The sequence below is a fragment of the Drosophila takahashii genome, chromosome 2R (assembly GCF_030179915.1).
Source record: "Drosophila takahashii strain IR98-3 E-12201 chromosome 2R, DtakHiC1v2, whole genome shotgun sequence".
NCBI classification, from domain to species: domain Eukaryota; kingdom Metazoa; phylum Arthropoda; class Insecta; order Diptera; family Drosophilidae; genus Drosophila; species Drosophila takahashii.
The window spans coordinates 29,265,646-29,290,004 of NC_091679.1; the positions used below are offsets into that span (position 1 = coordinate 29,265,646).

Below are 24,359 nucleotides of genomic sequence, written 5' to 3' on the forward strand. Positions count from 1 at the left end.
GGTAAAATTCCATTCCAAAAATATGCAAGTATATAGACATTTATTTTTGGTCTGGGAATTTTCGGATTTTGATTTGGGACCTGCGTGATCTAGTTCCGGTTCTCTTCACTTGGAGCGAATCAGTGAACCGAACTGCAGTGCCGACGAGCGGCAGTTCACACACAACATTTGAAAGTTTGTAAACTTTTCCTTTCGATCACATAGACACATCGATACACGTAGTTATTTGTTTTTTAAGAACACCAAACAGCTATAAGCGCGTAACCATAGTTCTCGGTCCAATCTCTTGCAGCAGCAGTAGCAGAACCCCGCAGCCCAGCCAACCATGTCCGGAATCATGCGTGTGCCATCGATTTTGGCCAAAAATGCAGTTGCCTCCGTGGTAAGTTCTTCAACCGGGTTGAAAAAACTGGGATTCCACATCCTTGGGCATCCCTTGTAATAGTGGTTATACAACCGGTTCTGTGAGGAACCCAAAGACTCGTGATGTGACAACAGAAAAAGACCAAGAAATTGGCCAAAAACGCGCCGCCCCGTCGCTGTGTTATGTAATTTCGTCGGATTTCAATGGCCAGGTGTTAGTATTGGCCCTTCTGCTAATTTATAATACTGGCCAAGGGGCGAATATGAAGACAACTTGTTGTGTTAGACGATTTTTGCGATTTTAAAGGGGAATGTAAGGTGTGCACCAGCGAGGTTATGTTATGCTGCCGCCCCGCCCCCTTTACCATGTCTCTCCCGTATTACAGATGCCGTGCATTTCGCTATTCGTGCAACAAATGCACTTGAAAACATTAGGTTTTGGATTAATGACACGCCTCGAAAAGCTTTATAAGTACCGCTCAATCGGGGGAATCGGCATAAAAGAGAGGATAATATAGTAAGACAGAAAGAGAGAGATAGGGAGGCACGTCGGCCAGCTAACAAAACTAACAGCTGATTATACAATTGAGCTGATCACGGTGCTGATCCCCCGACCCCTTCCTCCCATTTGAAACCACTCGAAAAAAAAGCCCAGTACAATTATTTAATTTGTTTATTACATAAGGAGTTATCACTGCAAGTCTCTCTTTCCGCCTGTTCTATCTCCCCACAGTTGTAGACGTCATCAGAACATCTCCATAGAATGGTTATCATACTCTCCCTGTATCTTAGTCCCCTATATCTCACTTTGTTCATCTTGTTTTCCATTTGCTAAACCTAATTGTCGGAATGCTAGTTGCAATTACTTTTGGTGCACTTTCCGGTCCTAATTTTTTGGAATCTTCTGATAAGATAACAATGGGTATTCATGGAAACGTTTTTTTTAATCAACCCATAAATGTGGGCCTTTGCTATAGATTTTTTATTAAAATGAAACCAAAACAAAAGCCCATATTTCATAAAAATAATATTATTTTTGTGATATAACCGATAAAAGGTTAATGACTGACTTTGGACAATCCCTTAAAATTTTATTTATATTATGTACATTTTCTTATACAACGACCACTCATATTCCTTACGAGTGTTGGGGAATGGCAATTAAGACAGTAATCTTTAAAGTTTACGTAATTTTTTCACAAATGAATGTGAATTACTAATGCAAGCATTGATTTGATGACTTTATACTCTAACGTTTATAGACAAGCCGCATAATGTTTGTATCTTAAAAACTGCAATGACGGGTTTTTAAAGTAATCACATCTAAACTAATATATAATTAGAACCCTAAAAAACGGTCAGTAGCAAATTCCACCCGGAACGGATAGACATAAAAATCTAAAAAAAATCACAGTAATTACTAAAATAATTAGGAGCCGCTTAAGGGGTACTTTGTAGAACAAAAAACGACCCCAAAGTGCCCCAAAATTCGATTTGTTTTTTTTTTACTATCGAATAAAACGTTCTGTCACAGTACAATTTGTTTTTATTAATAAACAAATTCAAATGATAACTATAAAATGGTATAATCTGAAACCCAAGAATTACTTTCCGATCTCTCATTTGCCCCTACTCTTATTTTACAGCAACGTGCCACCGCCATCGGTGTGCAGCGCAGCTACCACATCACACACGGCCGCCAGCAGTCGTCGGCGGCGAATCCGGACAAGATTTCCAAGCAGTACCCGGTGGTGGACCACGCCTACGATGCGATCGTCGTGGGAGCAGGAGGAGCCGGCTTGCGGGCGGCCTTCGGCCTGGTGGCCGAGGGATTCCGCACGGCGGTGATCACCAAGTTGTTCCCCACCCGCTCGCACACGATCGCCGCCCAGGGCGGTATCAATGCGGCGCTGGGCAACATGGAGGAGGACGACTGGAAGTGGCACATGTACGACACGGTCAAGGGCTCCGATTGGCTGGGCGACCAGGACGCCATCCACTACATGACGCGCGAGGCGCCCAAGGCGGTGATCGAGCTGGAGAACTACGGCATGCCCTTCTCGCGCACCCAGGACGGAAAGATCTACCAGCGGGCCTTCGGCGGACAGAGTCTGAAGTTCGGCAAGGGCGGTCAGGCCCATCGCTGCTGTGCCGTGGCGGATCGTACTGGTCACTCGCTGCTGCACACGCTGTACGGCCAGTCCCTGAGCTACGACTGCAACTACTTTGTGGAGTACTTCGCCCTGGATCTGATCTTCGAGGAGGGCGAGTGCCGCGGCGTGCTGGCCCTGAACTTGGAGGATGGTACTCTGCACCGCTTCCGCGCCCAGAACACGGTCATCGCAACCGGCGGCTATGGACGCGCCTTCTTCTCCTGCACCTCGGCGCACACGTGCACCGGTGACGGCACCGCCATGGTTGCCCGCCAGGGTCTGCCCTCCCAGGATCTGGAGTTCGTGCAGTTCCACCCCACCGGAATCTACGGCGCCGGCTGCCTGATTACCGAGGGCTGCCGCGGCGAGGGTGGCTATCTGATCAACGGCAATGGCGAGCGCTTCATGGAGCGCTACGCTCCGGTGGCCAAGGATCTGGCCTCCCGCGACGTCGTCTCGCGCTCGATGACCATCGAGATCATGGAGGGCCGTGGCGCTGGACCTGACAAGGATCACGTCTACCTGCAGCTGCACCATCTGCCGCCCAAGCAGCTGGCCGAACGTCTGCCCGGCATCTCCGAAACGGCCATGATCTTCGCCGGCGTGGACGTGACCCGCGAGCCCATCCCCGTGCTGCCCACGGTGCACTACAACATGGGCGGTGTGCCGACCAACTATCGCGGCCAGGTGATCACCATCGACAAGGACGGCAAGGATGTGATTGTGCCGGGTCTGTATGCCGCCGGTGAGGCTGCTTCCAGCTCGGTGCACGGTGCCAACCGTCTGGGTGCCAACTCTCTGCTGGATCTGGTGGTCTTTGGACGTGCCTGCGCCAAGACCATCGCCGAGCTGAACAAGCCAGGTGCCCCCGCACCCACCCTCAAGGAAAATGCCGGCGAGGCTTCGGTGGCTAATCTCGACAAGCTGCGCCACGCCAACGGACAGATCACCACCGCCGATCTGCGCCTGAAGATGCAGAGGACCATGCAGCACCATGCTGCCGTGTTCCGTGATGGCCCCATCCTTCAGGATGGCGTGAACAAGATGAAGGAGATCTACAAGCAATTCAAGGACGTCAAGGTCGTGGACAGGTGGGTAGTAAATATTAGAGCCCTGTATGAATGGATTCAATGAATTATTTTGAATTTTTTGTTTTATATGAATGAATTTATTAGAATTTTTAGTTAATAGAATTGTATGAATGAAAATTTATCCAGCGAGTTAAGCCAATACAAATAATTCAAATGACAATTTTTTTTGAAGAAAAAAGGATGTGATTAACTCTGCATGAATTTTATTTTCTAAGCACTTAACATTGATTTGTTAAAAATTTTCCACTTTTTGTTCTCAAAAGAAAGCACTAAAAAATCTGGCAAATTAAAAAAAATCATAAAAATTATTCATTCATTCATTAAATTCGAAATGAATTAGAAAAACATTCAATTTATTTCACATAGAATTGAATTAAACAAATCAGAAATTTCATGGCATACTATGATAAAACAAAAATTGAATGATTCACGCAAGGCTTTAATAAATATCTTCTTTTAACAATTATAATACTAATTTTGTACGCTCTTAAAGGTCGCTCATCTGGAACTCCGATCTGGTTGAGACCCTGGAGCTGCAGAACCTGCTGGCCAATGCCCAGATGACCATTGTGGGAGCTGAGGCGCGCAAAGAATCCCGCGGTGCCCATGCCCGCGAGGACTTCAAGGTCCGCGAGGATGAATATGTAAGTTGTCGGCGATGTCAACTGTTAAACTGCTTATTAATAATTCTTATTAATGCTTATTTTCCCTGCAGGATTTCAGCAAACCCCTCGAGGGTCAACAGAAGAAGCCCATGGAGGAGCATTGGCGCAAGCACACGCTCTCGTGGGTCTGCAATGACAACGGAGACATAACGCTGGACTACAGAAACGTGATCGATTCCACGCTGGACGGCGAAGTCTCCACTGTGCCACCGGCTATCCGCTCCTATTAAGTCTAGATTTGGAGTTGCAGGACACCCGCATACATACACCATACCATCACACAATCACACGTACGGATGTCTACTTAAACGTCATTTGGTCAGGTCGCCAATGTGCTGGAAAGTGATACCATCCGGTATGGCGATGAAATGTAAAACCAGCTTTTCTTTACATCCTATATATTCTTTATATATCAAATCCTGCTGTTTCTATTTATTTTTGTGCGCCGCCCTCCATTTGGTTACTGTTTGGTTGTCGGTTATTTACAATTTTACATAAGCGAAAAGTGAGTGCGAGCTGACAACGAGTTATGTAGGTTTGAGGCGATTTTGACGACGGAGCCTGTTTAAAAGCAAATGAAAACAAATCCAACTACAACTTTCTAGTATTTGTTACACTTATTAAATTATTAAAACGAAAACATGTAAAAACAATAAAAAAGAACAAAAGTCGAAACCATTTGCTATACAGTAAATAAAAGTGATGAAGATTAAGTGCGCAATGAAATCACCTATTCATTTAGCCGCGAAAGACGTGAATTTGCATGGGCTCAGCATCGAGCTGTTTCAAAATATCTACAGCAGCGGTGTTGAAACCACTTGGTCCACATATGGCGACATAAGTACATCTGTCCGGTTGCTTTTTCTGGAAGAAGGGAGTCAATAGCTCCAGCGATATCCTTTGAGGACTACTCTCCGCTTGGGAAAGATAGTTTGTGCAGCTGAATCTCTCGTCCTGGGCGTGTAATTCCTCTAGTTTCTCCTTTAACCAGATGTCTTCTTGGGTTTTGTTAAAGTACATCAGTTGCAAGCTTTCACTGGGGGATTAAAAAATTATACTAATAGTGTTTGGTTTAATAGCATTCGAGCTTACATTCGATTTGTATTCCTCTTTAGCACTGGTTGAATTAGACTCAAAATGGGCGTTAGTCCGCTTCCTGCTGCCAGGAGTAGAATGTTTCTGTGTGCAGTGAGCTCAGAGAGCTGGAAAGTTCCACGTGGCGGACTCAAATGGAGGCGGGAACCAGCTTGGAGCTGATGCAGATGACTTGAGACGGGTCCGTTGGGATACCTTTTGATCAGAAAGTTTAGGCCTTCTAAATCAGAAGAGGAGTTATTATCCAAATGCAGGTAGCACTGATCCACAGGTGTGTAGCTTCGCTGAATGGCTCCGCCTTCCTGTGGTACTTCTATATCCACATGGTAACCCACTGGCAGAAGCATCAGCACTTCCCGCTGAACGCTTTGCAGGCGGAAGTCGAAGGAATCGTGATTGAAATCCTTGGAGCTCGTTACTTCGTACTCGTAGTTTTCTTCCTGTATGCTAGCCGAGTCCAACTGGCTGGACACATGAGTCCCGTATGTTGGCCAAGGTTCCGCCTCTTCCTTGGCCAAGACCAACTCAATCTTCCCCGTCTCCGCACCGATTTTCGCTACCTTTGGCGGCCATTGCACCTTGTTGGTTAGCTGAAAGTCAAAGGTGTGCCAGTTGTGTTGGACTAGAATCCGTACAGTTAGCTGCAGGGCATCTTTATGTAAAATTAGCAGTCCAGGATTAGCAAAGCCGCGGGTGTAGAAGATTAGGGTAAGTTCGCTCCTCTGCTGAATCCAATCAAAACGGGGCACAATCTCTGGCGGCTTCAAAGCTACGCTGGTTATCTGAGGACTATCCTTGGGTTCCTTTGTCTCATTCTCCTTCAGCGGTCCCACGTAGCATTTACCCAGCAATTGGGGATAGTTTACCCAGGCGTGAACCTCGTCGAAAAGTTTGGTTGCATCGCGACCAACTCCCCGCATCAGTTCATCCACTCCGCCCGGATGGAAGTCCATGTAGCGGGTGACATTGAACACACGACCTCGAATCGCCATCCAAGCGTCGTCCACCTTGTTGTGCCGGGCCAATTCTAGCCGGGAAACGGGCACCACACGTCCGCCGGTTCCCGACAGATCCGCTCCAGAATTGCACAGCCGTATCCAGCTCATCAGGGAGTAGCCCGGCTTCAGGGCGCACTTGTTGCGGGGATTCCCGGTGGCCGAGCCAGAGGCGGATGATGATGCGGATGATCCATTGGAGTTCAGCTTCTGAGGAGCGGTTACGGGCAACTGGAGGCCACCGCCTGATCCTGCAAGAGCCACCACCTGGGGAGGCTTCATTGGTGTGTTGCTGGCGGGTGGTTTGAGGGACGGATCGGACATTGTGAGTCCTTAGATGCTTTAACCACAGGAATCAACAAGCTGTTTGGTTTAGTCAGAAGCAAAAGATTAACACAAAACAGCTGTTTTAGCAATTGGTTCAAAGAACCTGTAAGAGCATCCTAATGAACTAGTTCTTAAAATTTTGGCGGTAGAATTAAAAAAAATTTTTTTTTATATATTTTAGTAAAATTAATTGAAGAATTTGTGAAAAGATTCAAAACTCGTTAATTTCACTAAAAATGTGGTATTTGGATAATATTACAGTTGATTTGTTTTTATTTGAAAATCGCTTTCTTTAGGTTTCCAAACGTTTTTAAATTTTTAAAATTTAAAACGAATATCTGTTTTCTTTTTAAGATACAAAATATTACAATTTATAGCGGTGGTAATCCGCTGGCCACTCAATCAGCACCGCAAAATCAGGGAATGTTTTGGCAAAGTCCTGGGCTATTGAATCGCCTGTAGAATTCATAAATTGTCTGGAGACTCCTATTTGGACGACGCACTCATTGAAGTTGCTACCGGGTTTCTGAAAATCAATCAATTTTAAATAGTTTTACTAATACAAGATAAACCAATCGCATACCTGAAGCTCAAGAGTTAAGATCACCGGCGAACTATCCACACCGGAGCTGAAGTACACATAATATGGCGGACTGTAGGTCAAGTAGCTCTCCTCTAGCGACCATTTTGTTATGGTTACATCCTCTTCCGGCTGGATAAACAAACTTGAGTGATCAGTGTAAAAGATCTTGACCTCGATCAGCAGAGTCTTGCCGTCATCTAGCACTGTTCTATTGAGGAGCTCAAGGGGCTTCTCTGGAACCGTCTCCACGGGCGTATTTCGAGGCAACCACATTCCATTCAGACGACTATTCATATAACGAGCATCGGGAATTGGAATCCCGCAAAGCATGTACTTCGCACAGTCAGATTCCAGGCTCACCATGCCGGTTAAATTCACATTGGCTTCCAACAGGGGAGCACTACCCCGACGATCCTGAAAATTAAACAGATATCCGGACTCATCCTTAATAACGCTTCCTCCATATTCGTAAAAGATCCGACGCACGTGCTATAGGAAATAGAAAGGTCGGTTTTATGGTAGTCTTTACTTTAGATACTTAATCCAGCTAGTTAAAAACTTATTGAGTTGCACCTACCAAATAGTAAACCCTTTCGACATTTGTCTTAGGACGATATGGAAAGCCAATATGAGTTGAACTGGCCATGTAAATAGTAGCGGCGCTTATGGCCATTAAAGATACAATAACGAATCCCGATCGGTGCGACTTATTAACGAGCAATATCTAAATAATGGTACAGAAAGTTAAAAAGTACCAAAGATCGCATGAAGAAAATAAACTTACCAAAAAGCCCAGGGACAGTATAGTACCCATAGCCACCAAGGCGGAAATAATCAAGTCGGGATTGGTATTCCTAGGAAGTAGTTATCAGAAATTACTTTCAATAGAAAAATGAAAACTTACTGTCCAAAACGACCCATCATGGGAGTGAGAATCACAATAAATGTGTAAAATAGGTAACTGTTGTACAGGAATGGAACGACCTGGATAACTTTAAGGATACCAATCCAAAAGAATCCGCGATCATGTAGGGAGGTCAATAGGTTAAGAAGCAATGGAATCACGTAGAATACTAGTGTCCATGTAATAATATAGGTAGTGCGCAATCCGTAAATTGTGAGAGCTACACCGATAACTGCCAGGATAATGGCATGTCCATGAAGAGTCATTTGCAGTTGCTGCGCATACGTAAGATTTTCCTGTGGATATTGTAATTTATAAACCCGAAATTTAAGAGGAAGTTTCATATAGTGTACTCACATTATTCTGCATTCTGAGATAGATGAAACTAGGCAGAGCCAGACCCACAAGACTGGGACACACATAAAGGCCCAGCGAAATAGCAGGAGTGCTGAAGTAGGTCATGGTAAGTCCATATTTATCAAACATATATGCAACTATTAAAGGCAGAGCTAATCCCATTACAAAGGCAACAAGTTGGACTATAAGAATCAGGGCGAACCAACATAGGATCTTCTTGAAGGTCACATTCGAGTTTGCCACCATGCGCAGCAGTGATATGTAGACTAGGATGATAACAACTCCGGGGACCGAATAGTTCAAAATTTTACCATTGCTCTCCGAGTAGCTAACAAAGAACAGTCCCAAGACATCAAAGAAAACAGTTTTCCCCTCCACCTTCGAAGTATACATTTTCGTTATTGAAAAGGAAATCACAGTTTCGTATAACTCACTGTGGTGTCACGCAATTCAGGGGCATTTGCGAGGCCTTTAACCAGGCCTAAAAGGTTGTCTCCTGTGTTTTGAATCGAAGCTCGGGGTATTATATCAAAGCGATCATACTTTGTGTGATACACATAACCATTCACGCACTGACCTAGATCCAGACCTTGAAAGATAATAAAGCTTACTAATATTGTACCAGGTTAAACGGAGGTACTTAAATAACTTACCAACGAGATTTCCATAAGCGACGAAGATACGGTAATCTGTGTCCGATGGTATAAGACCCGTCTGAAAAATTTCCTCAGCCATTGTGGTAGCAAATGGATGTTTGGCATGGTTCTTGTAGTACTGTAATTAATCATTTTATGTTAGGGTATATAACTATGAATTAACCTCGTTACATTGAGAAGCCAGGGATTATTCGGACCTGTCTGGAAAAGAATTTCCCGACTACCGCTGCCAGCTGCATCCAGATTAATTAGGACTCTTCAAAATAAAAGGGTAAAAATTAGGCGAATAAATTTAAAAATCTTTCATAACTAACTTGCAGTTGGGAGCCCATTTGTGCTGGGTGATAAAACCGTGCGATGCCTGAAGAGAATTCTCCTCGGCGCCATTGAGGAGAAAGATAATTGGGTTTTCAAACCGTTCCCTGGTGGTCGTGATCACTCGCAACACCTCCAGGACGCATACCACCATGTGACCCGCATCGCCGGCAGACGGAGTCGCGGGCTTGGAATCAAAGTGGGTGTTGACCAGGAGGTAATCCTCACTTGTGCAGTTCTTGGGCGTTAACTTAATCACTATATTCTGCACTCCCTGATATTGAAAGAGCGCACCGCCCTTGACATACGACCCGGAAACAATTTGTCGGTCAATCTCCATATCAAAAAAGTCTTCTAGAACGTTTGCCTGAATCAATGCCAGTTCACTCAGCAAGAACTGAACGGTTTTGTTCTCGTTCGCTTCGCTGCCTACCAGCTTTGTGCCGATTTTGTCGAAGTCATAAAGATTGTCCTGAGCGCGTTGGGCTATGAAAATACCCTTGGATTCATCTTCTAGGGTAGTGGCAGGTGGCAGGCGATAAAAAAGAGGTACCACAACGCCTAGGAAAAGGAAGACCCAAACAAAAAAAGATGCTTCGGTAAAATACCAGGGAGTTTTATGGATTCCAGTCTTTTTTCCTAAAGACTTTACTTTAGCTGTCTCTATAGAATCATCGGTTAACTAAAAAAATTATAAACTTTAGAAACCGCTTTAAAACTAGCGGAAATGTACCTACCAGTTGTTCGTTGCTCTCCATTTTCTTGCTTTGTGATTGACGTGTAGATGGGATCTCCTCCAGAACTAGACTGAACTAAAGGCACTTACTTGCCCGTTTATATCCAAAATTTTGTCGTATCCTAATTAATAACCATTTGCAAATCAATTACACTTTTGCTTATCGTAACCACTGGCAATTTAGATTATGCCTTATAACCATTTTAAAGCAATAAAAGTGGAGCTGGTCATTCTGGAAATGATCGATGTGATTTGATTTTCTTTAGTGCGGCAAATGATTTTATTGATTTAATAAAACAAGTAATTCAATTACATAATGTAGTAACAATTAGGTTTTAATACCTTTAATTAAGTGACTTTATGGATTTCGGCAATGCTAAAACTAATCTAACCACTCCAGTGACATTTTTGATTTCATTTGCGATAAGTGATTTTTATGATTTCAGACCTTGCTGCTTAATAGTAGTTATACACCTGTGGTGCCAGTCCAAATTGATAAAGTAGTTTGACCAGAGGGTCTACGACTCGAAGTATAGTTGCTAATGGCATGTTTTATTATTTATGAAATTCAAATTCATACTATTTAATCAACATACACTTAAATTAAACTATGTATCGGTGGTAATCCGCTGGCCATTCAATTAGGACCGCGTATTCGGGGAATGTTTTGGCAAATTCCTGAGCAGTAATATCGCCAGAAGTATGCATAAACTGCCGGCCAACTCCGATTTCACAGACTGGTACTTCAAAGTCCCCATTGGATTTCTAAAAAATAAAAAAAAAACCTTTTAATATGCATTTCTGGGGAGAGGATTCTCCAACGACATACCTGGATCTCAATGGTTACGATTAGCGGAGAGCCATCCACGCCGTAAGTGAAGAACATGTAATAGGGAGGGGTACTGGACAAATAGCTCTCATCTAGCGACCACTTGGTGATGGTAGCATCCACATAGGGCTGGATGTACAGAGTCGAATGGTCTGTGAATCGGATCTCGAAGACAAACCGAACCGTTATGCCATCGTCCAGAATAGTTTTGTTCAGCAGGACTAAGGGTTCTTCGGTCGTTGGTATGGGTATGACTTTTTCTCGTGCCAGCCAAGTTCCGTTCAGACGACTCTTCACATAGCGGGAATCGGGATATGGCACTCCGCACATCATGTACTTTGAACAGTCGGATGCCATGCTCACACTGCCTGTAAGATCCACTCCGGCCTCAATAAGAGGAGCACTACCACGACGATCCTGGAAGTTGAACAGATATCCGGACTCGTCCTTGCTAACGGTTCCATCGTATTCGTAAAAGATTCGGCGCACGTGCTGTAAACGAAATAAGAAGTCTATTAAACGCATCCTTAAAGCCTTAGTATTATTTATCTCACTTACCAAATAGTATACCCTTTCGACATTGGTCCTCGGACGATATGGGAAACCAATATCCGTGGAGCTGGCAATGTAAATAGTGGCCGCACTGACGGCCAGCAGAGCCACCAGAATGATACCCGATCGACGTGATATATTTATAAGCAAAATCTAAAGTTTAACAGTTTAGTAATTAGAAATTCAATTATCTAAAGCACTGAAAAACTTACCAAAAAGCCCATCGAAAAAATAGTTCCCAAAGCGGCTAAGGCAGAGATGATCAAGTCAGGATTGGTGGTTCTAGAAAAGGAAAGGAATAAGAAAAGATTTTCTTTTTCTTTACCCTGTCATACTTACTGTCCAAAACGACCCATCATTGGGGTGAGAATTACGATGAATGTGTAGAAAAGATAGCTGTTGTACAGGAAGGGGACGACCTGGATGATTTTCAAGACCCCGGTCCATGAGTATCCGCGATCCTGCAGAGTGCTCAGCAAATTGAGCGCCAAGGGGATGACATAGAAGACCAAAGTCCAAGTGATGATATAGGTACTACGGAGGCCGTAGTAATTGATGGCGATGCCAAGGATCGACAGGACTATGGCATGTCCATGGAGAGCCATTTGCAGTTGGTGGGCATGGGTAAGCTTCTCCTACGAACAGAACATATTAGTTATTTCATAAAAATGCACTCGTTTAAACTCACATTCTTCTGCAACTTCAAGTAAACGAAACTGGGAAGTGCCAGACCCACAAGACTCGGGCAAACATATAGTCCCAGTGAAAGAGCCGGAGTGCTGAAGTAGGTCATGCTAAGTCCATACTTATCAAACATGTATGCAACCACCACGGGAAGAGCTAGTCCCAGCACAAAGGCTACCACTTGGAGGACCAGGATGAGGACGAACCAGCTCAGAACCTGAGCGGAGGTTACACTGGAGACCTCAGCAATGCGCAAGAGGGATACATAAACCAGGATAATAGCGACTCCAGCCACGGCATAGTTAAGAGTTTTTCCACTGTCCGCCGAGTAGCTAACGAAGAACAGTCCTAGGACATCGAAGAATACGGCTTTTCCGGTCTCCTAAAATGCGGAAATATTACAAGCTATTGCGAAAAACCTAGTCAGTGGTTAAGTAAGCTTACAGTGGTGTCTGCCAATTCTGGAGCATTGGCAAGGGCCTTGACCAGGCCCAAAAGGTTGTCTCCAGTGTTTTGAATAGACTCCCGAGGGATGATATCATATCGATCGTACTTTGTGTGATAGACGAAACCGTTGCACACCAGACCAATATCATACCCTGCGATTTGCAATCATCAGTATTAGTACTTAAAAATATATTTAGTTATTGTTCCTTACCAACGAGATTAGCATACTCGGAGAAGATAACAAAGTCAGTGTCAGAGGGCACAATACCAGTTTGGAAAATTTCCTCAGCCATGGTGGTAGCGAATGGATGCTTGGCATTCTCTTTGTAGTACTGCAAGACATAGATAAATCGGTTGATTTGAATCCTGTCTTATTAAAGTGATTTATAAGTCGTTACCTTGACAAGCCAAGTGTTGTTGGGTCCTGTTTGGAATAATAGCTCCTTACAACCACTGCCAGCTGCATCCAAATTAATTACGACCCTTTAAATACAAGAATTTGAAGACATATTTTTAAAGACCTAATGAGAATCCCCCCGAACTCACCTGCAGAATGGCGCCAATTTGTGTAGGCTAAGGAAACCGTCCGATGCCTGCAGGGAATTCTCCTCGGAACCGTTGAAAAGGAAGATAATCGGGTGGGTGAACTTTTCCCTGCAGGTTGTGATGATTCGGATGACCTCCAACATGGTCACACACATGTGGCCAGCATCGGCGGCCGATGGACTTGTGGGCTTTGAGTCGAAGTGGGAGTTCACCAGCAGGTAATTTTGGCTCGTACTGCCCTTGGGCGTTACTTTAACCACAATGTTCTGAACGCCCTGGTATTGGTATTGTGCTCCGCCCCTGACATACGAACCGTATGCCACCTGGTGGTCAATCTCCATTTCGAAATATTCTTCTAGAACATTCGCCTTAATTTTGGCCAATTCATTCAGAATAAACTGCACGGTTTTGTTCTCGTTTCCATCGCTTCCGACCAACTTTGTGCCGATCTTGGCAAATTCGTAGAGGTTTTCCTGGGCGCGTTCTGCGATAAAGACACCTTTGCCAACATCCTCGAGTGTATTGGCCTGGGGAAGGCGGTAGAAAAGGGGCACCACGACCGCCAGGAAGAGCGAGGCCCAGAAGAGGACAAAGCCACCGGCCATATACCAAGGAATTTTGGGTATCTTACTCTTCTTTCCTACATAACTCTTGACCTTGCCCGATTCAATTGAATCAACTGATTCCGACAACTAAAAATAGGTACTAGTTAGTTTACCAAACCCTTTTTAGAATTCAAATTATTTCCTTACAAGCTGGTCCTTGTCGCCCATTCTGCTGATCTGTGACTGCTGCTCAGAACGATGTATTCTGCAGAATGGGTCTGATTGAAAATGGGAGGCTTTTATATTCATAAAACGGTTCGAATAACCTTTGATAATGAATTAGCATTTCAGTTATCGTACACGCGTTTGGTTATTTCGATTATGGCTTATTACCAATTTAATGTAATAAAATCGAGGGTGGATCGAGATAAAGCCTTACTAAGAAACTATTTTGAGACATTTAATATTTTTTTTGTCTGCCAATGCAACAGTCTATTGCCAACATAAATAAATCCCTTAACGATCGACAAATTAAAAGTTCATTTAAATACATTGCCCATAAGTAACATAATACATAAAAGTAGGATAAATAAGTTTAATATTGAACAGGAATTATTCCAACTAATCAAACTACCCGCGTGGGAATCAAAGAGCAATAAAACTTGAACTTAATCGTTATGTCTCAAGCATTTTCACACGCCTTTTTTTTGTCGATTATGGATCTTTATGGTTTCGGACCCACCGCAACTTGATGATTGTTACCAATCATTATTGCTTATCACTTGATCAAACAATTTGAATTCAAGAGCCATTTAAGGCCGTTCATAACGGACAATAAATATAAGGTGTGCTGATGATTCAATTTTTTTTGGCATACAGGATCAAATCTCGTTAATGTGTATTGGCAGACGAGTTCTCAACTCAAAAGAGATAAATTCATAGATGTATATTTATACGATACAAACAATATAATTTTAGCCTAACGTCTTTTTACCTGGAGAGTCGCAGTTGAAAACCGTCTTTCGCGTTTACTCTGATGCATAGATGTTTAAAACTTTTGAGTTTAATACAATGAAAAAATGGCGCTAAGTTCACATAACTTTATTAACATTTTATATGTGTGGCGACCAGTGAATCAATTCCGATAATTTTTAATTGCTAATGATTATAGGGAAATTTTTGACAAGTTTCAAGTGGTATTATAAATTATAATTTGTAATCTTTTTTCGTAATTAGCCTAGAGATAGGAATCAAGATAGACTATCGGGCAAGTCGAGAACTTTGAAAAGTAATTTTCACGTTAGAAATTCCCCGTGATAAAGATTTGCAAAAAGTTGTATGTATCCAAGAAAGCGCGAGTCTTAAATGTATGAATATTTACGACCTAAGGGATGATTCAAAAATCGAATGTGACCTTCATAAGTTCAATGTGCACATTGCAGTCCCCTCTATACCTTTAATAATAAAACAGATCATTTTAAAATTTGTATATATTATATTTGTATTTGTGTAAAACAAAACATTTTGTTATATAATAACAAAATAACAACTTAGAATTGGTATTTCTTATAAATAGCTGGCCACTGAATGGTCACAGCGTAATCGGGGAAAGTCTTGGCAAACCGAACGGCTTCATCATCACCATCAACGTGCATGTACTGTGCTGAAACTCCCAACTCGAAAAGTGGGACATCGAAGTCGGCATCGGATTTCTGAGGGAATAAATGGAAATTAAATCCGGATTCTAACAAAAACATTCAATTTTCATACCGTAAGATCGATTGAAAAATTAAGAGGAGTATTGTCGATTCCGTAGGAATAGTAGATATGATACGGTGGTGAGTTGGAGGTCAGGTATTCCTTGAGGAACGACCAGTCGCTGACGGTGACATCCTCGTTGGGCTGAATGAAAATGCTGGTGTGATCCGTACAGTTCAGATTGAATTCGAATCGAATGGTCTTGCCATCGGACAGGACGGTCTTGTTCAATAGCTCCAGGATGGGCTCAGCTGGCGTCCAAACGGGATTCTCTCGCGGCAGCCACATGGTATCTTCCATGGCCTCCACCCAACGATGATCGTACAGGGGCATGCCGCACATCATGTACTTGGCACAGTCGGATGTCATGTTCACCAGGCCGGTCAGATCCACACTGGATTCCTCGAGCAACGGAGTAACTCCGCGACGATCCTGGAAATTGAACAGATATCCGGACTCATCCTTGCTGACGGTTCCATCGTACTCGTAGAACACCCGACGCACTTGCTGCAAGTCAACAGGATATTAGTGATATAACTTTTATTTATAGATTTAAGACTCCAAACTAACCAAGTAGGGAACTCGCTGCACGTTGGTCTTGGCGCGGTAGGGAAATCCAATGTCGGAGGAACTGGCAATGGCCACGGCTGCGGCGGCCACCGATAAGAGAGTGAAGAGAACAAATCCGGAACGGCGGGACATGTTGATCAGCAGAATCTGAGGAGAATATAAAAATATATAAAATATTTTAGGTAAAACCCCAAGTTTAACTCACCAAAAAACCCATGGACAAGATGGTTCCCAGGGCAGTCAAGCCACCAATCTACAAATCCGGATTGGTGTCCAAGCCAAAGCGTCCCATCATGGGAGTGAGTATCACGATAAAGCAGTAGAAGAGGTAGCTGTTGTACAGGAACGGAGCAACCTGGACAATTTTCAAGATGCCCGTCCACGAGAAACCGCGATCGTGCAAAGTGGTCAGAAGATTGAAGGCCAAGGGAACGACGTAGAAAATGAGCGTCCAAGTGATAACATAGGTGGTGCGCAGGCCATAGTAGTTGATTCCAATGCAGAGGACCGAGAGGACGGCGGCGTGTCCATGGAGTACCAGTTGAACTTGTTGGGCAAAGGGAATCTTATTCTGTTCGGGTGTTAAAGGTTAGTACTTAGAAATCGGTGCCATCGTACAAACTTACATTACTCTTCAGCTTCAGATAGATGAAACTGGGCAGCGCAAGTCCAAAAAGACTGGGGCACACATAAAGGCCAACCAGAAGGGATGGAGTGGCAAAGTAGCTGAGGGAGAAGCCGTATTTGTCCAGGCCATAGGCCACCAAAAGGGGCAGGGCCAGAGCCAAAACAAAGGCGATAACCTGAACCACTAGAACCAAGACAAAGGAGCCCAGGACCTGTTCGGAACTGACATCGGATTTATCTGCTATGCGCAGAAAGGACACATAGACCAGGATAATGGCAGCTGCAGCCACGGCATAGTTGAGCTTCACTGCCGTTTCGTTTGAATAGCTGATGAGGTACAGTCCAAGAACATCGAAAAAGATGGTATTTCCACCTGTGTTTGCCTGAAATGGTCATAAGAAATTCTTAATTAAATAAAAGCTTTATCACTTAAAATATAGTAACCTACGCTGGGGTTACGCAACTCCGTGGCATTGGACAGGGTTCGAACCAAACCGAGAAGGTTATCGCCTGTGTTTTGAAGAGCAGCCCGGGGAATCACATCAATCCGATCCCACTTGGTGTGATAGACGAAACCATTGATGCACTGTCCAATATCCAGACCTGCCAATAAAATCATCCTTAGTCTTTCGAAACATTAAACTTAATGATTTCCTAGACTCACCAATAAGATTTCCGTATTCAACGAAAATATCAAAATCGGTATAGGATGGCACTAGGCCGGTTTGAAAGATTTCCTCGGCCATTGTGGTGGAAAAATAATGCTTAGCGCCCTTTTTGTAAATCTGAAGTATACGTAGTCGAGCAATTAGGCATGTAAGTATTTTACAAAGTTATTACAAAGGTTCTTACATTGACCAACCATGGGTTCTTTGGTCCCGTCTGGAACATAATTTCGCGACCGCCACTGCCAGCTGCATCCAGATTGATGACAACCCTTTAAAATAATATAGATTTCATAAATCTAATTCTGGATCTGCGCTATATAATATAAACTCACTTGCAGTTCTTTGCCCATTTGTGGTAGGCAATGAATCCGTGCGATGCCTGCAGTGAATTCTCCTCGGATCCGTTGATCAGGAAGATTATTGGGTGCTCGAACGGAACCCTCGACGAAGAGATGACGCGCAACACCTCCAGAATGGAGACCACCATGTGACCATCGTCACCGGTGGAGGGACTGGTGGGCTGGGAGTCAAAGTGGCTGTTCACCAGGATGTAGTTCTCACTGGTCGTGCCCTTGGGCGTGAGCTTAACCACGACATTCTGGATGCCCTGGTACATGTTGACCAGGTTCCACTTGACATAGGCACCGTAGGCATACTGTAGGTCGATTTCCATGTCGAAAAGATCTGCCTGAATGTTCGCCTTTATTAGATTCAATTCCTTCAGCAGAAACTGCACGGTCTTAATCTCGTTTCCATCGCTGCCAACGACCTTGGTGCCGATGGCTTCGAAATCATAGAGATTTGCCTGGGCACGTTCGGCTATGAAGACACCTTTGGCGGCATCCTCAACAGTCAGGGGTTCGGGGAGGCGGTAGAACAGGGGCTTCACCACCGCAATGAAGAGCAGTCCCCAGAACAGGACGATGCCACCGGCAAAGTACCAGGGAAGCTGAAAGTATCCTTTTTGTTTTTTCCCTTGCCTCCTGGAGTACGACTTGACTCCTTCCTCCACAGGTTCGTCTAAGATCTAAAAGAAAGGTACAATTTTTAGTTGACTCAGCCACATAAATATAACAACTATCCTTACCAGTTTGTCCTTGTCGCCCATTTCTTTTGGTTCTGCAGACACAGCCTTACTTACAACGGGGAAGGCAAAACTAGACAGACTTGCTTCGCTTTCCAAGCGCTTTTATATACCAAAAATAATCAGCCATTTTTAATCGATCATATCTTTCAGTTTTTATTACACAAATCTACCTATGTGCCCTATTCAAAAAGTAATAGCATAGCGAGGGTCGCTGGAAAAGAACCAACACATAAAAACTTCTTAAAATTTGACTAAATCACAATCAAATATTCTGGGTATCTTATTTAATATTATATCCATTTTAACTGATAAATTTAGTTAACCGACCTACCTTCATAATTACTCGAACTGCTCTTGAAAGGGCTACGCATTTATGAGTGTGTAATAACCATAAAGCTGTGCAGATATAGCTGATTTCTGATAACCCAAACGAATTCGATTTCTTTTTTTTATGTTGATAAGAAATGGTTCTGGTTTCAGGCCCAGCGCAACCGAACATTAGTTGTTACCAAGTATTTTAGGGGCCATAGAAAAACAATTATTTCATACTTATACCCGTGGCATCGAAGTACTTAATTATGGGTAAATGGAATCATCGCGACATAATTTATTGGATTATAAAGTGGGTGCTTTAATACGAAACACGCGCTTGTGGTTATCAAATACATGCTCTTTGATAGTACCATATCTATTGAATGGAAAATTGGCATTATATTCATCTTTAAAAATATGTTAAATGCATTACTGTTTTTAAAACGTTTTATATTATGTATTTTTAACCAAAAATCAATCAGCTTAGTTGTAATGCCTAACACTTTGAAATATATACAGCTTGGGGGATTTTCACTAATCTGTAGACGTAGCCATAAAATTAAGATTATAATTTTTTTTCCAAACCCCCAAAAAAGTAGTTTTATAAAGAAATCGAAAATAAGGTTTTTATTATTGGCACTTAAGTATACTTCGCGTGTTATGGATCACTCCTCTATTTTATATGGTTTATATGGTAGGACTAGCATGAGAGGGCTGTTTTCCAGATCCCAACTCATATATAAGACTGTTTGATTTTTAGAAAATGAATCGTTGATATGAGGTCGGCCACTCGATCAGCACGGCATAGTCCGGAAAAGATTTGGCAAAGTTCTGGCTCAATTCATCGCCCTTGTTGCCAATAAAGTGGGCGCACACGCCCAACTGGAAGAGGGGAACTTTGAAGTCGCCATTGGATTTCTAGGATAAAGGAACTTAAATTATTTTGAATGAGTTTTATACAACAAGGGCTAACTTACCGAGAGTTCTATAAAAAAGGATAATGGCGAGCTGTCCTTGCCATATGAGAAGTAAACATGATAGGTGCTTTGCTGTCCAAGGTATTCAGGTGGAAACGTCCAGTTGGTAATGTTAACGTCCTCAAATGGTTGGATAAACAGACTGGTGTGATCCGTTGTATTAATCGTGAACTTGAATCGGACCGTTGTCTTATCGGCCAGTATAATTTTGCTTATTAGCTTTACATTGGGCACATAAGGAGGATCTATCAGTTCCTCACGCGGCAGCCACATGGCGTTCAAACGATTCTTCACCCATCGGTGATCGTAAAGTGGTTGTCCACACATCATATGCTTCTCACACTCCGATGCGATGCCAATTAATCCAGTTAGGTTCACATTGGTTCCTTCCAAAGGAGCCGGTCCACGACGATCCTGGAAATTAAACAGGTAGCCGGAGTCTTCTTTGCTAACATTCCCATCATATTCGTAGAAGGTACGTCGCACATGCTGCGAGGAATAAAATATGGATATAAGAAATATATTGTTATCAAGAAATCCAAATATTTACCAGATAGGGCACTCTTTCAACGTTGGTCCTTGGCCGATAGGGAAATCCAAGAGGGGTGTACAGGGCTGTCAAAACACTTAGACCAAACACTGTCAACAGAGTGATTAAGATATACCCAGGTCGACGGAATATAATAACAATGGGAACCTAAACAGACCAAATTTCTTTGGATTAATTATCACGTGGAGCTTATAAAATTATGTACCCACCAAGAAGCCCATTGCCAGAATAGTTCCCAATGCGTTAATGGCAGACATAAGTAAGTCCGGATTCGTGGACCTAAAAGCAAGGGATTGTATATGTATATATTTAGGAAGCTAGCTTCTGTAGAAACCCACCTGCCAAAGCGTCCCATCATAGCAATCATCGTCTGCACAAGAGTATACATCAGATAGCTGTTGTACAAAAATGCAAAAAGTTGAGAGATGACCACTGCTCCTGTCCACGAAATTCCCTGATCATGCAGAGGGGTTATCAGGTTGATGGCCAGGGCAATTACGTATAACAGGAGAGTCCAGGTAATCACATAGGTGCTCCGAAGACCATACAAAGTCAATCCGATTACCAGGGCCGCTAATATGATGGCGTGAGCATGACAAACCATATGTAGTTGTTGGTGAAAGCGCGTTTTGCTCTAAGTGGATATATGAAATACATCAATAAATTTATGGAATATTTTCTTACTTACGTGCCGTGGAAGTCCCAAAAATATGAAGGGCGGCAAAAGCAGGCCAAACAGAGTTGGACACACATACAATCCGAACATCAACTCCTTTGTACTAAAGTAGGTAAGGCTCAGACCCTGACTATCGAAATAATTTGCAATCCATATGGGTAGTCCCAGGCCAAGGACAACGGCGATGATTTGTACGATTAAAATCAGACCGAACCAGGACAACATAAAGCCGGTAGAAACTTCGGAATGGTTTGCCATGCGACCGAGGGATAAGTAGATTAGCAGTATGGCCGCTATGGCCACAGAGAAGTTTAGAATAATGCCAGTTTTGTTAGTGTAGTTAATGAAATGCAATCCCAAAACGTCAAAAAATATAGATGGTCCTTGTTCGTAGTCCTATAAAAGAAATAGGTTAATTTAATAACTAGGGATAGAGCTGCATAAACATACCGCAGTGTTTCGTAGTTCAGTGGCATTGGATAGGGCTCGAACTAAACTGAGTACATTTTCACCCATACTCTGAACAGAATCAGATGGGATAATGTCATAGGTATCGTACTTCGTGTGATAGGTATAGCCGTTGATGTTCTGGGCCATATCCAAACCTAAGTAAGATATATAGAAAATATTGAAAATTTATGTGTTCAATAGTATTTTACTTACCAATGAGGTTTCCATATTTAGTCAAAATACCAAAATCCGTGTCAGAGGGCATGGATCCGGTTTGGAAGATTTCCTCGCCCACGGTTGTGGCGAATGGATGTTTGGCGTGTTTCTTGTAGTACTAAAGTATTTTGCATTTTATAGAGAAATATAGAAAAAAATCGGAGAGGGCTTACGTCTACTAGCCAGGGATGGTTGGGTCCAGTTTGAAAGAGTAATTCGCGACCTCCGCCGGCACATCCTTCCAGATTGAGAAAAACCCTACAAATCAAGAAGTTTGCTATAATAAAAGTTTGGTTAGTTTGCGCATCAACTCACTTGCAAAATGGAGCCCATTTGTGTTGGGTTATGAAGCCGTGTGAGGCTTGTAGAGGATTCTCCTCGGCGCCGTTCAGCAGGAAGATAATTGGGTGCATGAACGTTTGTCTGGTGGTGGACACCACACGTAGAACCTCCAAGATGATGGCCACCATTTGACCTGCGTCGCCGGCAGAAGGACTCGTTGGCTTGGAATCAAAATGGCTATTGACTAACAGGTAGGTTTCACTGGTGCAGTTCTTGGGACTCAGTTTTATAACAATATTTTGCACTCCCTGATACTTGTTCACCATTGTCCAATGAATGTACGATCCTGAGACCTCCTGCAGATCTACTTCAATGTCGAACAGGTCGTCCAATACATTCTCCTCGATAAGAGCCAATTCTTTCAGCAGAAACTGCACCGTTTTAATCTCGTTATTTTCGCTGCCAACTACTTTGGGTCCGATTTTCACAAGATTGTACAGATTGTCCATTGCCCGTTGGGCAATAAAGACTCCCTTGGAGGCATCCTCAATGGATTTGGGACCGGGAACACGATGGAACAGTGGCACAACGACTGCCAGGAAGAGGAGCAGCCAAAACAGATAGAAACCACTGGCCAAAAAACAGGGACCTCTGGGATTTCGTAATCGTTTACTCAGCTTTTTACCGGATTTTTTAAATGTCTGAAATGAAAACATTGTGAATTACTATAATTAATACTTGTACTAGAGACCGATTTCTTTACAAGGTTTTCGGTGTCACTCATCTTTGCGCTCTAACATGCGACTAAATGGTCAATAACGAATGGTACCTGCTTTTATAACCTTTCAACACCTCATAAATTGATTTCGTATCTAGTTATGGCCGCAGTAATAATTAACTCGGCTAGTTAATGTTTGGATATTAAGATATTTGAACTGTTTTGATTTTATTGGGTAATAATAAATGCGTAAAATTCAAACCAAACTGATTTCTTTATCTGTTCAACACACTTATACTTGTAGACTTGAACTCTTGAATCTAAATTGACCTTTTAAAGTGCCTCGTATTTGATTTGCACGCAACTGATTTATGAGATAATAATCATAATTCCATAAATGCTGTTATCAAACAATAAAAGCCAAGCAAGTAAATGAGCTGTATAGTTTTAGACACTGTTTAGAAACTTTTGCTTGCTTACTAATAAATTGATAGCACTTACACTTGAAAGAAAATCCATGGTGTCCAATATGCTATGTTTTATCGAACGTCTGAAACGTTGATTGTGGCTCCAATTCGTCTGGCTACTAAATACTCAGCAGACTTGCTGTTCTATACATGCTACCGAATACCAGGGGAATCCCCCTTTTCTGATGTTTTTTTTGTTGTAAATGAGGGCTAGAAATATGTAAAAGTCCGTATATTTAGAACAGCGACCGGCACATAACAAAATAAAATGTAAATGAGTAATTTCTACAGCCACACGAGTTTAAAATACGTATATATTTACTACTTCTTTTTATATTCAATAGACCGTTCTCGAAGTAATTTTATAATGCAGCGGATTTAATGTGGCTACCGATCGCAGATTGTTGTGGTTATTTCAATACTTTACTCGATTGGCACGTACACTTGTGTCTATGTATGTATATGTATCATTAGTTCTGCCAATTCAGCTATTATCATTCTAGCAACGCCAAAAGTCTAATACATATGTAAATAGTTTTTTTATTTATAGAGTCTTTTATAGACTTTTTATCAGAGTGTCCCAAGTCCAAATTTGTTATATACTTTTTTTTTTTAAGGCAAGTAATGTCGCTTTTTTCTTAAAAGTATTCCGTTTTATATTTTACCAAGTTACATAACTTGTAATTACTTAAGAGAGCCTTAATTAATTTGCATGTTAGCTTTTTTTAATTTAAATTAACGGCAACATTAATCGGAAATTGCTGTTATATGTATATCGATAACGTTTGTGTGCCCGCGCCTAACAGCACAATGTGGCGCCAACAGGGTGCCCAGTGTACTTTAATTTGAATTATTAAAGCCTAACTGAAATTTTACTTTTCCAGCTTTCTTATCAAAATATTTGTAGATAATTAGGACAAACTTAATGGTTGGTAGTTCATTGCAATCCTTAAAAATTGTGATGATTATTAAAAAAAAACAGATTTAAATTGCTCAATAGCACTGTGCAACATTTTTAGGGTTATAAAATGTAACCGCAATTCTGATTTCATGGGCGGAAAGAACTCATCGAAATAAGCTAAAACCCATTTGGGTTTCTCTGGCTTAGCTCGCGTTTACCTTTTATAGCGAGTTAAAGTTTTACATACAAAATTTATT

The 24,359-nt window shown here is 42.5% G+C and overlaps 6 protein-coding genes across 8 annotated transcripts; 1 reads left to right on the plus strand and 5 right to left on the minus strand.

Annotated features, from left to right (window-relative positions):
• The first annotated feature begins 50 nt into the window (after positions 1–50).
• SdhA (succinate dehydrogenase, subunit A (flavoprotein)) lies at positions 51–4,947 on the plus strand. 2 transcript variants are annotated; one of them, XM_017145639.3, is made up of 5 exons: positions 51–174; positions 293–382; positions 2,010–3,607; positions 4,101–4,251; positions 4,323–4,947. In XM_017145639.3, exons 2-5 carry the CDS (start codon positions 326–328, stop codon positions 4,500–4,502), a joined length of 1,986 nt encoding a protein of 661 aa, XP_017001128.3. In that variant the 5' UTR covers positions 51–174; positions 293–325; the 3' UTR covers positions 4,503–4,947. The 2 variants fall into 2 exon arrangements, with proteins under 2 accessions (XP_017001128.3, XP_070068639.1); XM_070212538.1 differs by having other exon boundaries at positions 149–218.
• On the minus strand, positions 4,722–6,744 carry LOC108060072 (cytochrome b5 reductase 4). The gene is made up of 2 exons (XM_017145642.3): positions 5,365–6,744; positions 4,722–5,308 (listed from the first exon to the last, which is right to left on the minus strand). The coding sequence occupies exons 1-2, from the start codon at positions 6,684–6,686 to the stop codon at positions 5,011–5,013; spliced, it is 1,620 nt and encodes a 539-aa protein (XP_017001131.2). The 5' UTR covers positions 6,687–6,744; the 3' UTR covers positions 4,722–5,010.
• Positions 6,745–7,053: 309 nt separating this feature from the next.
• On the minus strand, positions 7,054–10,262 carry LOC108059976 (endoplasmic reticulum metallopeptidase 1-like). The gene is made up of 11 exons (XM_044395880.2): positions 10,242–10,262; positions 9,504–10,186; positions 9,361–9,445; positions 9,187–9,307; positions 8,968–9,122; positions 8,534–8,905; positions 8,177–8,472; positions 8,057–8,126; positions 7,850–7,996; positions 7,273–7,761; positions 7,054–7,215 (listed from the first exon to the last, which is right to left on the minus strand). Exons 1-11 carry the CDS (start codon positions 10,260–10,262, stop codon positions 7,054–7,056), a joined length of 2,601 nt encoding a protein of 866 aa, XP_044251815.2.
• A 581-nt stretch (positions 10,263–10,843) lies between these two features.
• Positions 10,844–14,071, minus strand: LOC108059993 (endoplasmic reticulum metallopeptidase 1-like). The gene is made up of 11 exons (XM_017145491.3): positions 14,051–14,071; positions 13,299–13,990; positions 13,151–13,235; positions 12,964–13,084; positions 12,750–12,904; positions 12,310–12,687; positions 11,961–12,256; positions 11,834–11,903; positions 11,628–11,774; positions 11,070–11,561; positions 10,844–11,005 (listed from the first exon to the last, which is right to left on the minus strand). The coding sequence occupies exons 1-11, from the start codon at positions 14,069–14,071 to the stop codon at positions 10,844–10,846; spliced, it is 2,619 nt and encodes an 872-aa protein (XP_017000980.3).
• A 1,290-nt stretch (positions 14,072–15,361) lies between these two features.
• LOC108059988 (endoplasmic reticulum metallopeptidase 1) lies at positions 15,362–18,574 on the minus strand. Its single transcript, XM_017145485.3, is given in 10 exon segments — positions 15,362–15,555; positions 15,614–16,108; positions 16,172–16,318; positions 16,377–16,742; positions 16,798–17,181; positions 17,247–17,401; positions 17,463–17,583; positions 17,651–17,735; positions 17,799–18,493; positions 18,554–18,574. Coding segments are annotated over 10 exon segments (2,631 nt in total). The 3' UTR covers positions 15,362–15,393.
• A 952-nt stretch (positions 18,575–19,526) lies between these two features.
• LOC108060119 (endoplasmic reticulum metallopeptidase 1-like) lies at positions 19,527–23,425 on the minus strand. Of its 2 annotated transcripts, XM_017145706.3 has the most exons (12): positions 22,997–23,165; positions 22,780–22,919; positions 22,050–22,717; positions 21,908–21,992; positions 21,732–21,852; positions 21,519–21,673; positions 21,081–21,464; positions 20,731–21,026; positions 20,602–20,671; positions 20,393–20,539; positions 19,843–20,331; positions 19,527–19,783 (listed from the first exon to the last, which is right to left on the minus strand). In XM_017145706.3, exons 2-12 carry the CDS (start codon positions 22,798–22,800, stop codon positions 19,622–19,624), a joined length of 2,598 nt encoding a protein of 865 aa, XP_017001195.2. In that variant the 5' UTR covers positions 22,801–22,919; positions 22,997–23,165; the 3' UTR covers positions 19,527–19,621. The 2 variants fall into 2 exon arrangements, with proteins under 2 accessions (XP_017001195.2, XP_070069647.1); XM_070213546.1 differs by lacking the exons at positions 22,780–22,919; positions 22,997–23,165 and adding an exon at positions 23,236–23,425.
• Between the last annotated feature and the right edge of the window lie 934 nt (positions 23,426–24,359).